The 17,979-nt window shown below is 40.6% G+C and overlaps 1 protein-coding gene, 1 long non-coding RNA gene and 1 other non-coding gene across 5 annotated transcripts in view; 2 read left to right on the top strand and 1 right to left on the bottom strand.

The window, feature by feature from the left end:
- The first annotated feature begins 6,940 nt into the window (after nt 1-6,940).
- On the top strand, nt 6,941-9,766 carry LOC131095813 (uncharacterized). Of its 2 annotated transcripts, none has more exons than XR_009115915.1 (4): nt 6,941-7,275; nt 8,162-8,267; nt 8,900-9,107; nt 9,568-9,766. It is a non-coding gene; the product is annotated as an uncharacterized LOC131095813 (long non-coding RNA). The 2 variants fall into 2 exon arrangements; XR_009115914.1 differs by having other exon boundaries at nt 8,900-9,112.
- On the top strand, nt 7,576-7,708 carry LOC131096301 (small nucleolar RNA SNORA13). The gene has a single exon (XR_009115976.1). It is a non-coding gene; the product is annotated as a small nucleolar RNA SNORA13 (small nucleolar RNA).
- Nucleotides 9,767-10,162: 396 nt separating the features above from the next.
- The window catches only part of EPB41L4A (erythrocyte membrane protein band 4.1 like 4A), a 119,343-nt gene continuing 111,526 nt past the window's right edge, over nt 10,163-17,979 (bottom strand). Inside the window, exons 21-23 of one of the 2 annotated variants that reach the window (XM_058044287.1) lie at nt 17,679-17,789; nt 16,584-16,665; nt 10,163-15,540 (exon numbers count right to left, since the gene is read on the bottom strand). In XM_058044287.1, coding sequence (XP_057900270.1) covers nt 15,412-15,540; nt 16,584-16,665; nt 17,679-17,789 — 322 coding nt within the window. In that variant the 3' untranslated portion in view covers nt 10,163-15,411. Of the gene's footprint in view, nt 15,541-16,583; nt 16,666-17,678; nt 17,834-17,979 lie in introns of those variants that run through there. The other variant, XM_058044288.1, reaches the window with a different exon arrangement.

The following is a 17,979-nucleotide window of genomic DNA, read 5'->3' as shown; positions in this document are numbered from 1 at the left end:
TCCATTCTTACAAAGCCAGAGGAGTTGCAGCTACAGAACATTTTTACGAAGGAAATGTATTGTAATTTAAGTACCTAGGTGACAGCTCCTGATTATCTGGACAAGAATAAACAAGAACTTTTCTGTACAACAAATGTTGTTGAATCTCTTCTTTCCACTAGAAATTAAAGAACAGGGAACAAGGAGAAAGCCTGGGACCTGTCCAAGGGATTCTACAAAGAGAACACACCCTGAAGAAAAGCAAGGATACTGTAATATTACTCACTATTGTTCGGCCCATTTCCACAGGACTAAAAGAACTTTGTTCCAAGAAACTGAAGAAATTATTCAAACTAAACCTAGAAGCCATGTTCAAATGTGCCCAGTGTCAAATTAACTGATGCTACTCCTGGCTCATGTGCAAAGTACCATAATAACACTGAACTTCTAGTGGAAAGAAAAAAACTAGTTTCACAAACCACGCTAAAAAACTACCAGCACTACCACTACTACATGATGGTAATTTAGACCAACAAATAGTCACCATTTTTACTCCCTGCCCACCTTGACTGAGCTTCTCAACAACAAATAAACAGTTCAAACCCTTAACAATTATGGTAAGAATGAGGTAAGAATACACATAAGTGTATGTTTACATTAACTAATGTTTTGAAAATAAAAGCTATTTCTAGACCATTTAAATGTATCAGGAATTAGAGTTAACTTTTCCAAAACAAGTGTAGTGTGTATACCATATACAGTGCAAGACAGTGCTAATACACATATAAAAACATCATTCTTTGAAAATAACTAGTCCACCACTTCAGTAACTAAAATTGTTTGACTTAACAATGGAGAAATTCTCACAATCAGAATCTGGGGCAGGTTCATGCACCATCCCCACAGAGCAGCTGAGCAGCTCATATCTGCTGAGCAGAACTATGGACACTATGTCAAGGACTAATGTGTCATTTTCCTGCACCAGTTTCAAGTTTTCTGCCTAATTCAACAGTAAATAAATATATGCTGCTGGGCAGATCTCTGCACCAAGCTATTCCCATATTGATTTTCTGTGGCTTTTTCAATAATTGTGAGAATTATTTATACAATAATGGAAATGTTATCCTAAAAGTATATGTAAGGGAGTAGTCTGTTATTTGCCACTGATGCCCAAATTTACACGTTAGTAAATGAGTCTTCTTTTGCGGATGCTCAGGTCCATGAAAATCTGCTTTACTAACTGATTTACCTGAGCCTGAGTACTTATTTTTACCAAATACTCAGTCCTAGAACTACCACAAAAGAGTCGATTGCTGGATTCATATCACATTGCTCTAAACATTGGTTATGTCCAGGATAACCTAACGTATTGTCTTGTTAGTAGTGATAAAAATGACAGAACAGGTAGGAAAACACTCTGGCAAATCAGCTTCAAATGCAGTGCACCAGATGAAGAGACCTTTGATACAGAGTGGTTACAAAAAATTTCTGAAAACAAAAAATTCTTACAGGTTTAACAAAATTTTTAGTGTGCCGGTATTTTAGTGGGTTTTGTAGTTTATCATACTCAGCAAGTGAGGCTACCAAGAGAAGCCGAGAGAAACTTGCAAATTTCCTGCACAAATCAGCTGAATAGGGAAATATAGTGACAAACAAAGTCAGTAACAACAAATAAAAAGGAGAAAAAAAATTAGACTAAGAGTCCCAAAATGTTTCCCATTAATATTATAACTTTTGAAGGAAATTGACATGTCATTATAGTCCAGTGAAGGGCTTCATTCAACGAAAAAGTGTTGCCAGAAAAGGAAGGGAATGAGCCATTGAGAGAAGAGTTTAATAAGATTAGGCCATTCTTCGGCTCTCCAGAATATCTGAAAAGCTGCTAATTGACATTAACACTCTTTCAAAGATATAGTCAGTCTCATGCTTCTGGAGGCAAGCTCACCACCTACAGGTGACTTCACACTAACTCACTGCCAGCTCCACACCCTTTCTCTAATTCAGCTGGTACTGACAAAAGACAAGGTGTGCTGTTGGCAGATCGCTGCTAGGCTCCTGTAAGCCCAGCAGTATCGCAGTAACCTGGCGTTACTGTCCCGGCCGTACTGCTCGCCACTCTCGGCATTACACTGACCTCTGCTGGGCTGCAGGAAAGCGAGACGTCGAGAATTAACGCGGATAAAAATCCAAGCAAATCATACCCTGCAACTTCGGTGGGAGTTCAGCAAGGGCATGCAGAAAGTCTGATTTTGCAAGTGCCTCAAGACAGCCCAATAGGAACACACTAATGCCTTGCTGCTCAAAAATCACTTTAGAGATATTTCAGTTTTTACAATGATGCTCCCTCCAAATAGTCTACTGTGTTGTGTTAGGATTTCCTGTAACACCACTAAAATATTGTGCACATGGTGGCCCCTTAATCTTTATGAAGAAAAGGAAGCAAATAGGTGGATCTGCAAGCTTTCTCTGCAACATACATCTCAAACTGAAGTGCATATGTTTAACCTTTCTTGACTCTTCTCAGGCTATATTGAACTATTTTAATTAATTGTATTATCTTCTACTGCACATTTTAGTGTGCCTGAAGGCAAATTGCATGTTTTTGGGACTCTGACCGTTTCAGTGACCGGTTTTGTGGCATGCTGCCACAAATACCAGCACTGACAAAACTCATGGAGCAGTTAATTGATGTTGGGAACTGAAATGAGGCCACAAGGCAGGAAGGGCAGGAACTGGTTTTCTTGCTGAAGAAAGCACAACGGGGAATTTAAGCCTTACAAGTTAGTGTTGGAATTCACTCAGGAAAACTAAGGACACACCCAGACAGAGTGGAACAAAACACTGTTTATTGCAGATTCAGATTTTGACTGCTTATTAGCATTCACAGGAAATCAATGACTACTGAAAAGGATGAGGAGCCAGAACAGTGCTTACTCCACTTGTAGAGTAAGACTGAATATTCACTCTCCCTTGCATATAGTAATAAATTTATAAAAGACTTAGTTTGACATTATATTTCCTGGGGCATGGTGGTGCAGGGAGCCCCCTTCTGACTATGTCAGTTGCCAGCTGTTGAATTCTACTTTGAAAATAAGTAAGAGTGAATGAAGAGATCATTTATGATATGCAGTACTTTTTAAAACTGAAGTTAATGTCATTTAGAGCCTAATGGGCTCTTTCAGTACTAACTTGTCAGAAATATTCTCAGGTCTGACAAAACACATCAGTAATAAGAATAGGCCTTTTGTGCATGCTCAGGAAGTGCTTAAGAATATTTTAACAGAAAGGAAAGATCTCAGCTTATGTAGCTGTTAACAGCAGACTCACTTAAGTGCTGGGTTTGAAGCAGCTCAGCAGATCTTGAAAAGACAAATGCTGTCCACACATACTCAGAGACACAGGTACCTTGCTGCTGGAAGTCCACAGTGCCATTTGCAAGTTGGTTAAACAGACGGAAAAGAAATTTGTGCAAAAGAATGAATACACTAGAAAATGTAGTCATTATCATTGCTTCCTCCCATGCTTTCTCCATTTGGCAGGATGACAAGTAGTGCACACAGCACTTTCAGCCAGCCAAATGATGACTTTTCAGAAAACCTTCAAGAAATTAATATTCTTTAACCCTTTTATAATTTGGCTTCAAAAATATTGCCAATTGACACTGAAATAATTCCAGTGATTAAATAATTGATCACATGCTTAGAGAAAGAGAAAGTAGTACCTTAGCATTAACTTCAAAGACAAAAACCTGAGTGTCTCATCCTTTCACTGGGTAGATTCAGCTTTTCTTTCTTAATCACTGTAGGGTCAAAGTTGTCGTCTTGTGCCTTGTGGCTGTGTTGACAAATTGGAATACGTCAACCACTGCATCATACTGGACAGTGGTTTAACTCAAATTCATCATAAGAGGCCACAAAGCTACAACGGGGCTTTGTACCAGAGCAGATATTCAAGCTGCTAACCATGCAAAATGTACAATAAATAATCTGAACAACAGGGCCAACTGCTGGGACAGAAGTGTCCTGACCTGGCAAAGCAGGACTCACGCTTTAACCTTCTGTTAAACCTCCCACATATTTAAATGTGGTTTCTGTTTCCACCTCAAGAGGTTTTTCTTATCTACTAGGTAACTAAGAATTATTGTTAGTTATGTCTTCTATCTTGCATGTCCTGGGTTTGGGGGAATACTTGTAACAAATAAAATGATCACAGACTCAGAGATTAGGAATTCAGATTCACTGTGATCATCTAGAAGATAAGCACATTAAGTCATTCCAATTTGAATTATGTTGCCACTTTCCAGAAAATTCTAACCCTAAAAGGACTAAATGAATCAGTTTGAAAAAGTAAATAAATCCAGCTGTGCAGTATCATCTCCTGTCTTTTGTAAATTGTGCCACTGATTATTTTTACTGTCTTCAAAGTTGTTCAGTAAGAAAAGAAAAACAGGATGTGTGATCAATGCCCCTAACCTGTTTATGATCTGAAAAGCTTTGATCACTGTTTGATCACTGTTAAGACTTTAAAGCAGCCTTTTGATACTTAAAGGGAGCTTGTAAGAAATATATAGACAGGCTTTTCACCACTGCCTGTAGTGACAGAACTTTGAACAATGGTCAGAAACTAAAAGAGGAGAAATTTAGACATTAGAATTGGACATAAGGAACAAATTTTACTCTGAGGATAGAGTCAGATTGCCCAGGGAAGCTGTGATGTCCCCATTACTGGAAGTCTTCAAAGCCAGGGTGGTGGGGTGTCTTTGTGCAGCCCGGTCTATGAAAGATGCCCTTGCCAATGCCACAGAGTTTGGACTAGCAGGTCCCTTCCAACCCAGACCATTCTGTGACTCTGCGACTCAGTAACAATTTCTGGGTTCACCTGAAGTGACTATATCGTTCATACAGTCAGTTAGTGTTCTATAGATGGAACACTTAGCTAATCAAGTTCTCCTGTATCCCCAGGCAAAAATAATAAATGTCACAGACTATTTAGAGCTTTTTCCTCACTATACTGTTTACTTAGATAATCAAAACCTACTTATATCGGACTTAAAATTCTGTCCAGGCAGCTGTCCCTGAGCAGCAAATCAACACTTGACTTTATCAACAGCAGAGAGTAACAGATCTCCACTGATTTAATAGCTTGACCGTCACCTACAGTCTCATCTGTGTCCCTCCAAGACCACTACTTGTGAATTATATGTATCACTTTACTCAAAGTGCCGACCTTTATGCATGCATAAGTTTGGCCTGAGGCAATGCCTAAGAAAATTAGCATCTTCCTCATGTGCAAAACAGAACTCAAATGACAAGCCAAAGCTATTAGAGGTCAATCTGTTTCAAATTAATGTTAATGTTACTTTAGTTTGAGCTATAAACAGAGCGCTAATAAACGCTTAGACATGTCTAAGCATAAGGACACAAAAGCTAATTTCTGTAAAGCAAACTAATGTTGCACCCCTGCAAGTATGAAGGGTTTCCCAGAAGCTCTAAGTGATGACATCTGCTTGCCCCTTAACTTTTCCTTTTATTTATCTTTATTCCTCCTAACTGTCTTGGCTGCAATGAATTATGTCTCTTTGCCTGGGCATTAGGTAGCCTTCTCGTAACCTCCTGTAATTTAGCTAAGGCGTACACACACCTGCAGAACACACTTCAGGCTGTCCTGCAGAACACACTTCAGGCTGTCCTGCAGAAGTGACTTGGCAACTCTGCCTTTTGGACACTGTATAAGTGCTTCCTCTGATATTCCCAGGTAAGGAGGAGCCAAAAGAAGCAAGCAAACCACAGCAGCGCCAAGAAGCAGAGCAGGGTGGATTCCAGCAAAGAACATGAAACCCCATCGAGTGCAAGAAAATGCTGACCACTCCACAAGCAAAGAAGCAGGCACACAGATGTGAACCGCACAGAGATTCCAACTTGTGTCTTAGGTCTTGTGTTTCACCCACAGAAAATTGTGAACGGTGGGATTTATAAGTGTGGGAATCAGTAGTGTTGTAGAATTTTTTGTTAGATGATAGCTTAATCCATCAGAGCAAGGCAGGTAGGAGAGCTGTACAGGTTTCCCTATAGCTGGCACCAGCCTCACCCTGCTCTGTCCCGGACATGCTGCCAGTTTATCCTCCTGGTGTACCTGCCTGCTCTGATTCCCCCTTCTCACAGGATTTCAAATGTGTGAACACAAGGTCAGGAAATGTGGAAAATATGCACTCTGGCAGAGCTTTTGCCAGCATTCAAGCCTTAAATATCGAGGGCTGTCTCAACTTGCAGTGTGCACCAAGACCGGTTCCTCTCTCCACGTGCCCCCGGCAGAGCAAACAGCAGGACACTCCTGGGATGGACAAGGCACATTTTGGCTCCCTGAACAGACTAATAAGAGCTAAGTTTAGGAAAGAAACATTGCTTATTCTGCAAGGGAGCAAAGTGGAGGTTTCCACCAGTCAAGCACACAGAGGGGTAAAAGGTCACAGCTTTCACACAGCAAAACATCCTCGGCCCACCTAATGCATGTTAATTTCTGTGATGTAACCTTGTGCAATTCTTCAAACACAGCCCTTTTCTTTATTAAGCAACTTCTACTGTATGTCATCTGAGGGCACTGGTTATGTTTACAAAAGGCGAGGGGAGTTCAGCCTGGGGACAGACAATTTTACCTGAAAGCATCGCAACCATGAGCGAGCCGTGCACGGGATGGGGTGTTACGTGCAGTCACCTCACCGTGATCTGCCCCCTTAAAGACAAAGGGAACCCCGGGAACTTGCCCGCCGGGAGGGCATAGGGAATACAGGGAGCCCCCACAAAGGCCCCGGGGACACAGGGAGCCCCCACAAAGGCCCCAGGAACACCGGGAGCCGCCACAAGGAACAGGAAGCACTGGCAACTTCCCCTCAGCAGCCCCGACACGCGCCGGCGGGCGCGGCACTGCGCATGCGCAGGCAGCGGGATGCGACATCGCCTCCGTATCGGAGGCGCCTCCATCGCCGCGGTAAGACAGTGGGGAGAGCCGATGCTGGTCTGCACCCCGGCCTTTCCAGGGCGGTGTCGTCTGCTCAGAACTCCTTCTCCGTGGATGGCCGAATCTGTAGCCTCCCGTCTGCGGCAGAGTCAGTACGCGGCCGCTGCGCTGCGGGAAGAGGTGGAGGCGGCGCACGGCGTGCCCCCTCCTTTTCGGGAGGGATGGTTCGCCCCGCGGGAGGCATGCCGGGAGCGGCACGGCATCCGCGGCTGCTGAGGGAGCTGCGGTGTGAGAGTGTTGTTATTGGTGCTGTTTGTCTTCGAAATCGGGCATTTATCTCTAGTACGTCCTTTTAGACTCCTTGTACTGTTCGTGTGTCTCTGTCGTCTTCAAAGTATGTCTTCTCCCTTTTTTATTTCCCAAATGAAAGCAATGGAAGTTGGTCAGTGGCCGGAGCGTGCACCACCATGACCAAAAGGTGTTCCAGGATCATGGTATTCTTGGCTTTTCCTATTAAGTGTTTGCTCTGTATATAATATTACTTAATTGCGAATTTTGAAATATTTTTCAGCTGATTAATTTCTCTTTTTCATAAACTGTGAATTTAATTTTAGGAGTAAAGAGTTCCCATATGTAAGTTTTGGTCTTTGTGTTGCCCATTCATTCCTGTCCAGGATGGATGTGGTGTCAGAAAAGGCAAACAGGAATTCTTGCTCAAACTGGTTTAGGGAGCTGGTTATGTACCTTCCTCCTTTCTGTTTTTGCAAGGACAAAAAAACCCAAACAACATGTAGGAATAGTATGGTTGAGTACCCATGTAGTAGATTTTATTCTGCAGTCTTTTAAGGTGGAGAATATGACAGTTATTAAAAGAGGAAAAGCTAAAATTATAATGGCCACTTTTAGCATTGTTTAGCTCTCGTGTCTGTCATTACATTTGCAAGTAATTAGTACATAACTTTCCAGGCTTCTAGCAGTGGCTTCTAGATTTTCTGCTGTAAAAAGACATTTACACCTTAATACTCATGCACAGAAAAGATTAAATCTTCTTAAAGAGGAAAAATTGTGTTTTGTTTCTGTACGTTTGTGGGTGTATTATTCAGTATTGAATAATATGTTGTGTATTCTTTTGGTGGGCTTTCCTTGATGCCGTTTTGAAAGCGTAAAGTGTTCTTGGATACTGTCAAATTCCTGACAGAACGTTTAATGCTAGGAATGCTTCTTGCAGATTCCTGGTGTGTTTTGTTGAAGTTTGGGATCTCTCTGTGTGGTGAAGGCCTCTGAGCTTAAGAAAGGCATGTGGGAAGAGGCTGCCAAGTGCTGATTGCAGAGCTGTGAGTAGCAATAATTCCTTGTGCAACTCTGTCCTGTAGCTTGCTGTTAAAATGAAGCAGGCTTTCTGCTGAGAAGGAGGCACAATGACTTTAGAGCAGAAATCAGAACTGAAACAGTGAGAGTGAGATCTGCCTGATGGCTATATTCTTATCAAAAAGAGCAAAGTGGAAGGTACAGAATAAAAATTTTGGTGTGGGTGGTTTTGTTAAATCAGTGTGTGGCTGCCAGTGTGTTCAAGACAAGGACTTGCTTTCTCATGTTTGCTTTTAGGGGTGTGATATTGTGGAGCATTTCAGAACATAAAGGTTGAAAATGTTAAAAAGACTGGCAAAATATGAAAGAAAGTTTTGAATATGCCAGATACTGCTTCACTGTAAAGTCTTGGAAAAGCCAACACTACTGAAAAGCTGAGTAGCGCAAGTCAGCCCAAATTTCATTAGTACAGACAAGGTATTAATAAAAATCACATGCACTATCGAGTCTTTTTTTTGTGTAACCTACATACCCAAGGGTGTGACATGAAATCCAAGTCTCTGAAGCCAGGAACTTATAGGTCAATACTGGAAATCTGGTGTAAGAATGATCCTGTACTACATCACTGTAGATTTTGTTTGGGTTGGGTTTTTTTCAGGAGAAAATACAACTAATCTTCAGTGAAGTGATGAAACTCCTCCAGGGTGGCCATAATGCTCTTGAAAGTAATAACATCTGAAAGTTTGATCAACAAAATGTGAGAATCTGCTTGAGCAACACAGATGCAATGAATCCGTTACCCCTGCTGCTGGTAGGAAGTGAGCCTGTGAAATCCATCCACACCTGCTGCACCCCAGGCACTGTGGGTAAGGTGGGCACTCTGTGTATGAATCTCTCTCTGGGAAGAGAAAAGTTTGTGTAAGCCATTAGTAGTAAAGTGTCCGGTAACAGGGCTGATGCTTGTTTTCCAACATAAAATTATGAAATCGTGTATTATTGGCTTACTGTTCCCAGAGTGTTTTCTAATGCATAGTCATGTGCACAAGTTAGTACTGCAGAAATTTCTGTTGATTCCCACTAGCCAGAAAGTGTTATTACTGCCACCAGCCTCTAGTTATCATCTGAATCCTTGCTTCGGTGGGCAAAAAAACCTCTCTTACAGACAGGCTTCCTAAAAATTAGATGTGCAAATTTTACCTTTTTGCCCACGGGATGAGGGGAAGCTCATCTTTGTAATCCTGTATTAGTGTTGGGGATTTAGAGGATGTTACTGGAAAGAGCTGTGTGCTACATGTGTCTCACATTGTGTGTTTATTTTTTCCTTAGGAAGAATTGCTAGAACTAGCCTGAGAGCAATGCCCCTCTATTGAAACACTCCTGCCTAAGAAACAAAAAAACTGTTTAAAAGATGGACTACTAAGCCTCCATGTAACAATACAAAGTGCATTTAACTGCATTGTATCAGTGTCTGGTAATGTTTATATAGACCAAAAAAAAATAAAGATTTATGTTTCTCTTCTCAGAATTTCTGTCTTTTCCAAGCTTTAGTGCTTCTGTTTCAGAGTTCAGACTTCTTTGTGTTATTGTTGGGATACCAACAATCTCTGTATGAAACAAAGCCTAGGAGTGAGTTGGGATGTGATGATTTAAACCATGGTCTCCTGCAGTATTTGGAGATAGGGTTGGCTGAGATTTGTATTGTGAGCAAAAACAGAAATTAAAAAAGTAAAAATTCAGCAAACCTGGGTTTAAAAATAGCAGGAAAGGTGTTTATCCAGCATGGAGAATGACAAGCTTCGTTTATTATCACTGTGACCAGCTACATCATGTGGTACTTCAGCATAACTTGGAGTGAAATACTCTTGAGGTAATTGGGATTGCTGTTTATTTTTCTAGGTTTATCAGAAGAACAAATGCTTAAATTGTGTATCTTGCACTGTGATTTTTCAGTACTGAATGTAAGCATGTTACTAATTCTAAGTGCAAGGTTGTTTTTGGTTTGTCCGAGAGAAGGAGGTTTAGACAAGAGTAATTAATTTTTAAGAGATCCAGCTTGTAATTATGGGATGTACTTGAAAGTTTAGGGTTTTTATTAGGGATTACATTCCCTGAAGATACCATCTGTTCAGGAGTTCTGCTCATGGGCCTTTGCTCTTGTAGTATAAGACCAAGAGGAGTAGCATTTTAAAACTTTAAAAAAAAAAAATCTCATGAGCAGCAGCTAGTGACAGGATTAGATGATTGGTACATAACCCCAGGGTTAGATACTTGATTGGTATCAGCCTCAGGGTAGGCTTCCTTTCAACTAAAAAAAGATGTAGAACCCCAAGCTTTAATATGTATTACAGGGGTCATAGTGGGGTAGAACAAGGTAAAAGTGAGCTACGTGAAGTAATAGGTGCTTTCAGGGGTCACAGATTACTTAAATAATAATGCTGGTAAATGTGAAGTATGATGTTAAACATTAGAACTGCCTTTTACTTTGTATGACTGGCTAACTGAATTGCACCCTTAAAAAAAAATCAACTATCAGTATAAATCAGTATAAGAATCTGTTCAGCAATATAAACGGAAGAGAAAGGATAAGGTATTCATATTCTGGAACAACCTACTACGTGCACTGAAGCCCTACTTTGCAGGAACTGGGTGGACACCATGTGCTCCTGGAAAGTAGAAAAAGTAAGTCTTTTGGAGTTTGGTTATTTTTTGCTTTTGCTTCTGCTTTGCTAAACTCCTTTATCTTGACCCACAAGGATTTTTTCCATCTAATTCCTTTGCCCATCCTGTTAAGGAGGGGAGTGATAGAGAAGCTTGGGCACCTGGTGTCCTGCCAAGGTCAACACACCACAGTTCTTACTCAGGAGAACAAATACAGGAATAAAAACAGACACATTAAGGAGAGAGTGTCTGCCACACTGGCTCTGTGTTTGCTTTGACAGCTTACATAGTCTGCTGGTTGCTCTCTGGTGATTCTTAGGTGAGAAAGGAAACTGGTATAGATGTGCACTGGAAATGCAAAGCTTACAACTTCCTGCTACAAGATAAAGTACTTAATCTGGGGAAGCTGTATCCTCAAATGGATTTTAATTGGTACTACACCTGTTTTTACCAGATGGTGGTGTCAAATGAATCTGTGTTTCTGAAGGCTTTGCTCCTTAGTGTAGTGTAAATAAGACACACAGGCAACCATGCAATGCCCTAAAAATTCAAGTTTTACTTGACTTTTAAATAACCTGGACACAAGTATTGACACAGCCATCTATCAAACTCATTTTGAAATAAAGCACACAGTTGCTTCATGAATACCTAATGTACATGGAACAAATGTATCACATTGGTATGTTCATGTATGTTGTCTTCAAACACCTTTCTAGGGAGTTCTGAATTAAACAAATCTTCCCAAAAGAAAACATGCTATCTCTTTAGTTCAACATCCACCTGCATAAAGGGAATGACTTTGGCAACTCAAATAGGAATGACTTTGCAACAAACATCATCAATATAATGAGCTTGGTTAGAATACAAGTTGCAGAGTTAGTGATACTGGAAAGGGTGCAATGTAGAAAACAGCAGGTCCAGGCTAGTTCCAAATGAAAGAAACCAGCCAACTAAGCAAGGGAACCAGTATAGGATATCCTACAGTGCTTTTGTGCTGTGGTTAGCAAGCCCTCTTTATTGTATAAAATACATGTTTTGCAAAAGGTTGTACAAATATGTTGTAATTGTTTCTAATTAGTGAGAGCTCTGTAACTTACCAATGCTTAGCACTTATGGAAGTCTCAGAAGAGGTAAAGGCAGAGGCACAAAGTTAAAATCATCAGCCTGAGATCAATTCAGGAGAATTAAGATGAGAAGGCCTCAACTACCAGTCCTTTGTCCAAGTGAGCAGGGGTCTGTGTATGGCATTCAACCCCAGGGTAAACTTCCTGACACTGTTACACATCTCATGTCTTTTGCCTGATTCTTCAGGATGTACAAGGATTTTAGACTGACATCCAGACTCCAGATCTGAAAATGCAACTGCCTCTAGGCACTGAACGCCACAGGAGAGCTGGGGAAGGGTAGCGACAGTGGAGGGGGCAAGGTGTAGCTGAGAGCTGTAAGAGGCTGATCACTTAGACATGTAGAGCTGGTTTAGGTGTAGAAGGCATAACTGTGACACAGTGTTTTCAGTGATTGATCACTTGTGTGTATCTCTCACAAAAATATAAAAAAAAAGATGCTTTTCCTCAAATGATTGAGGAAAAGAAGCTTGAAGGGAAAGGAGGATCACATATACGAAAAAAACTTGCTTTTCTGTACTATTACCTGACAGTGATACCCTTGTTGCAAGTTTTGCCTTGTTTTGGCACAACAAAACATTTGGAAAATGTGTAATAGAGGCATTATATCTTTAGTCTTTTGTGGACACAAAACTGGATTGTAGTGGCCTAGGCTAACATCAGACTGGCTAAAAACCTGCTTCCTACATAGTCTCATAAGGGAGAAGATCACTAACTCAAATCTAGGGCTCTCTCTGCAAACTTCTCTTCTAAATGCAAAAAAGTTGGCTTGATTACAAAACAACTCTCCAGTGACTTGAGAATTTAAACCTTTCACTACTGGACTAGACAAGCTATTTTCTGATGTAGTGCAATAAGTAAAATACCATGCATTTGGCTGAGGGTATCCAGCAATAACACACAAAAGGCCCACAGGAAGATGAAAGCATACAGAAAAGCATGAGGTTTGATATAAACCTTGATCAATATTTAAAGATTGGCAAGATAGGTACACTGTGTACAGATAATTCTCAATAACACAAATCCCCCTGCAGTAGTAGATATGTGATACTTACCTTTGCTGGGTAAGGATAGCAAATTAATAGTAATGATTAGAAAGCACCAAACTATAAGCAAGTGTGTAATGCTCCAAGCTGGAATATGTTCTCAAAGGAACAAGGAGCAGCTTTCGTTGCTGATACTAATCAGTTCTTGTATAGTTTGTCATTTTTCAGTTGCCTTCCAAAAAGATTGTGATGCTCTTCAGTTTGCTATGGTGATTTTTTTTTCCTAGGAGTTGATCAGGGTTTTTTGTTGTGGTTTGGGTTTGGATTTTTTTTTTTTTTCCATTTTGGTTTGGTTTGTTTTTTTGTTTTGTTTGGACTTTTCTTGACTGTTGTTCTTGACAGTACTATAGAAGGTCATAAACAGACCCTACAGGATCTCTTTAAATTGGAGCAATGACAATGAAACCATTTAACAAACTTAAAAAGCTGAGCAAATACTTTAAACCAAGCCCAACAATGTCCTAGAATTAAATCCACAGGAAATTCAAAAAATTCTAAAGAACCTGCATGAAAACTGAATTTTTACTACATTAATTTTTTTTATCTTGCTCTTTCCTTCCCTTAGATTTGTTTACTGAGACTGTAGAACCAGAGCTGTCCCAAGTAAATGACCAAAGAAAAGTATTTGTTACATGACTCTGCCTTCCCCTGCAGCACTTGCTAACCTAGAGACCACTGTATACTGTGATAGGAATATACAAAGTGTATGGCGGCCACCCTGGCTGGTAACATCCACCTGACCACATTGTGAAACAATGAAGAATCAAAAAACAAAGTGGAAAATAAAACACATTGTACAACATTTTGCTTACCAGTCTAGTCAGTTAATATGTGTATTAGTAATCCCATGCCTCTTGTAAAAGTGTAACTTAAACACCTTATGCTAACTCCAGTTCTCAAGCAGTGTTGCTTTTCTGACAGGGCTGCAATTCCCTGGTGTTGCTCGGACTGGAAGACACAGGATCACTGCAAATCTCTGTGGGTTATGAGGGTCGAGTGTAGAGAGGACAGATGTAGAAAGGCACATGAGCTGCTACAGCTGTTTGCGACACTGTTTGACAAATTCAGTACTTAGTTCAATGATTACATTTAGCAAAAAATTACTTCCACAACACAAAGACTTTGCTAAGCTCTATAGCAAGACAGCAACACCTGAAGGTTCATCCATGTGCTGACTGTGGACAAATGGGAGGCAGAGAAGTGATTTTCAGATATATGTAAGAAGTGATAGGACAAGAGGAGAACCAGGCATCACTTCAGATATATATTAGAAGATAACCCACTCAATGTGCAGCATCATTAAAACTTAGTATTCCTACCATGACAATAGAAAAAAAATTATAGTTCTCATACCTGAAATACTGCCTTTGTCATTTTAACATAGTAGAAATGGCTCAGAGAAAAGTGTCAGATTATTTTATATGAGATATTAAGACAGATTTTGCTAATCTAGATTTAAAAACAAAAAGGCGCTATCTTCTAGCTGTTTTAAATACTACTCCACAAGTTTCATTTACCCAGCACTGAAGTGCCTTGTTAAGCTGTCTTAACACAGTGGGTCAATTTATCTTCCCCTGTTTCTAATGTGCTTAACTACAAGTTGGTAAATGTATTTCTGTGGTATGGAATGTTCATTTATATAGTCCCTATACACAAATGGACATTAAAAATTTAGAACACTTAAACCTGCCCAAAGCAAAGTAAGTCTGTATCATCTCTGGAATGCACTCCTACAGCATGTTACAGAGTCTACTGTTTTTGAGCTAAAATGGGTTGAGTCAGAATTTGTATCAACAACACAAGCGTCTGTTATTGTGCTAGGTTAAAATAACTCTTGTAAGAGCTATTACTTGTCCTTATGTCTCAGAACATAAGTTGATCCCCATATAAATTGTGAAGATAATTTCCCCATATCACACTGTATTGCACAATTGACCAAAAATATTACTATTTTACTTATCTTGAAGCATCTGATCCTGATCATGTCAGTTAACAGTCACTTCTTGAAACAAGGCTATTCAGTTACAGAGCAGACCATGAAGCCTGTTTTGTTGCAGCAATTTTTTTTGTTGTTCATTTTTTGGAAATGTAACTACTGATCTTTCAGTTTTGCAAAGAATTTTGGTTTTGGTTGTCTATCAGGCAGCTTGTTCTCAATCAGTCACACCACTAGAATGGTGTTGGTGATAAAACCATTGCTTGGTCTTCCCAGCAAGCCGGTTGCACTGCCAGGTGTCCTGAAGGAAAGACCACCACGTCGACTTCAGTTCCTTCTGTTGCACACATAAACAAATTCTCACTTTCCAAAGACCAAAATCCATTCACCATCTTCAATTCATCAGTCAAGTCTCCACCTTGAAGCGTGACACCTGTACAGTTTTTACAATCTTAGTGTTGGGTTTTCCATCAACATTATTAGTGGATAGCAGAGATGGTTCTTCTATCAGGCTGTCCTTAGATCCATTCTGCCTCTGAAGAGCATAAATTAAACATGTTGAAAACATACAGCAGAATTTAAACACTGTATTTTGCTAACTTGCTATGAAAGCCTTAGGCTATGGTATGGCAATTCATGTATACGTATATACACATGCATCAGGAATATTAAAGTCTCTACATTTATTTGATCAAACAGAACTTTTTTCCCTTCTTGCCTCCTTCCAGCTGCTGCCCCTTTGTGCTATTGCCTATTCAGGGAATGCCATGTTGATATTTAGCAAAACACTGCAAGTAAACACCCACAAGGAATTAGCGTCCACTGTCATGATGGAGTCTGGGGCGGAGGGAAAAGAGAGGTGTTTGTACACACTGAACATTTTAACATTACTGGTAGTAAGTTAGGTGTCTGGAATTCTCCCTTCTCCCTTCCATGTTTTGGTTCTCCTTTTGTGTGTTTGCACAAAAGACCTGTGAGCGCTTTTGAATAGAATTTGCTTCTCACATTCTGAGCTCAATAAAACCATCAAAACTGAGAGATATGGTAGTGTAATATATGATGAAAGACAGTGATTAAGTTAGATGAACATAAGGCAACTACTGTCCTTTTTAGATGCCAATAGCCTAAAAAATTATTTGGGACTGGGACGGGGGATAAAAGAGAAAGGAAAATAAAAGAAGCACTGTTTCAAGCCCAAGCAACAAAACTCTTCAGACAACCTCTAAAAGAGATTAATAAATGATGTGATTATACCTGCATTACAACCACATCTGCATAATTCAAGAACTGGTAAAAGTCAGTTTTCCCTCAGTGACAAGCAGAGATGCATCTTAGGAATGCATCAGATTGGGAAAGAGTTCTCCAACAGCTGGAGCAGGTGTTCACAGGGCCTTATGCTACAGAACCACATGTATTTGGGAATACAAACAAAGTGTAAGTAAAATACAAAAATTTGATTAAAAAAAAATCTCATCTTTACTTTTCACTGTAAATCAAAGACTATCTTAAATAAAGCACTAGAGTTCCACTTCTCTCTCCAATGAAAAGGAAAATTGAAAAGGATGTATAATCACTAACCTGTTGAGTCATGTGGATGCTGGGAACTTTCCCATCTGAAGATCGTGTAACAGGCAGTGGAGGGACCAGATCAGTTTTGACACTGGAATTATGATATCACAAAATGGATGTTGCTTTAATGAGGTAAACTATAACTGTGCAGAGGAAGAACAATGAAACTGATACAGACTGCTCTATTGTTCTGAAGGCCTTCTATCACCTGACTTAGGACATCTGAAAGCTGTCATGCTGATCCTCTGGGCACCTTCAGGGCATAGCCCATCCCATTCCTGTCTTTTCCTGGTCTTTGGAAGGAGCCCAAATTGATACAACATCATTGAATAACAGAATGGTTTGGTTTTGGAGGGACCATAAAGATCCTCCAGTTCCACCTCCTGCTATAGGCCTAGATACCTTCCACTATCCCATCAGAGTTCCCTCCAGCCTGGTCTTGGGCACTTCTAGGGATGGGGCAGCCACAGGTGCTCTGGGCAACCTCTGCCAGGGCCCAGCCACCCTTATGGCAAAGACAAGTCTCACATGAAATCACGGGTGTGCCGCACCTCCTTCAGGGTGCTATCCAGCTAAAATTAGCCTTCCAGGTGGGGACTGCTTTTCATGTTTTTATGGCTTGCTGCAACCGAGAATGGGGCTATTGCTTTTCCATTCATCAGTACTCTTCAGCCTTCTAGGGAAGACTGATCCACCAGTTGATGAAGGGGGTTGTACTAGAGTTCCCATGAAAAAAATTACAGGCCTAACTCAGATAACATCTTAACTCTATCAAGGATGAAGTTACTTGGAAAGTAACCCACAGACTCTCATCCCCTAAGCAGCTTTATGACCTACCACTAAAGACCAATACAGGTTTACTTTAGCCTTTTCAGTTTTTCTTCCTTTCAAATGGATCAAGAAAACCACTGTGGCTGAGAACAGACCATAAATGTTTTTGGAGTTGTTTCCTTCATGTTTAGCTCTGAAGACATACTATTCAGGGGGTCGCCTGAACCCTGTGCCACCAACAAGCCACATTTATGCAGCTTCTTACCACCATCACCTCTGTCAACTTTTGGGCTGCACTAGACTAGTTCAGTGCTAATAACCATGTTCACATACTTCACTTCAGACAGGACAGATCTCTCCCCATCGGAGCACTGGGACCGCCGGTACTGCCGGTAGCTGCGAGGGGAGTGCGAGTGCCGGATGCGGATGGGGTCGCCTTGAGTCCTGAGAGAGACACAGAATTCACACCAGGGCTTGGTAAACCAGATCTTTGGCACAGAACACAAATTCAGCTGCAGAGTGAGTCTTCGCATTTCGTACTGAAGTATAACAGACAGCTTCTTCTTGCACTGGCTGAATTTAAAGAGCTGATGCTTCTTTTTAGAAGTCTGCACTTGGAATTCAATGCTTTAAG

The sequence above is a fragment of the Melospiza georgiana genome, chromosome Z, assembly GCF_028018845.1.
Source record: "Melospiza georgiana isolate bMelGeo1 chromosome Z, bMelGeo1.pri, whole genome shotgun sequence".
Lineage (NCBI taxonomy): Eukaryota > Metazoa > Chordata > Aves > Passeriformes > Passerellidae > Melospiza > Melospiza georgiana.
This window is presented reverse-complemented; position numbering and strand designations above follow the sequence as displayed.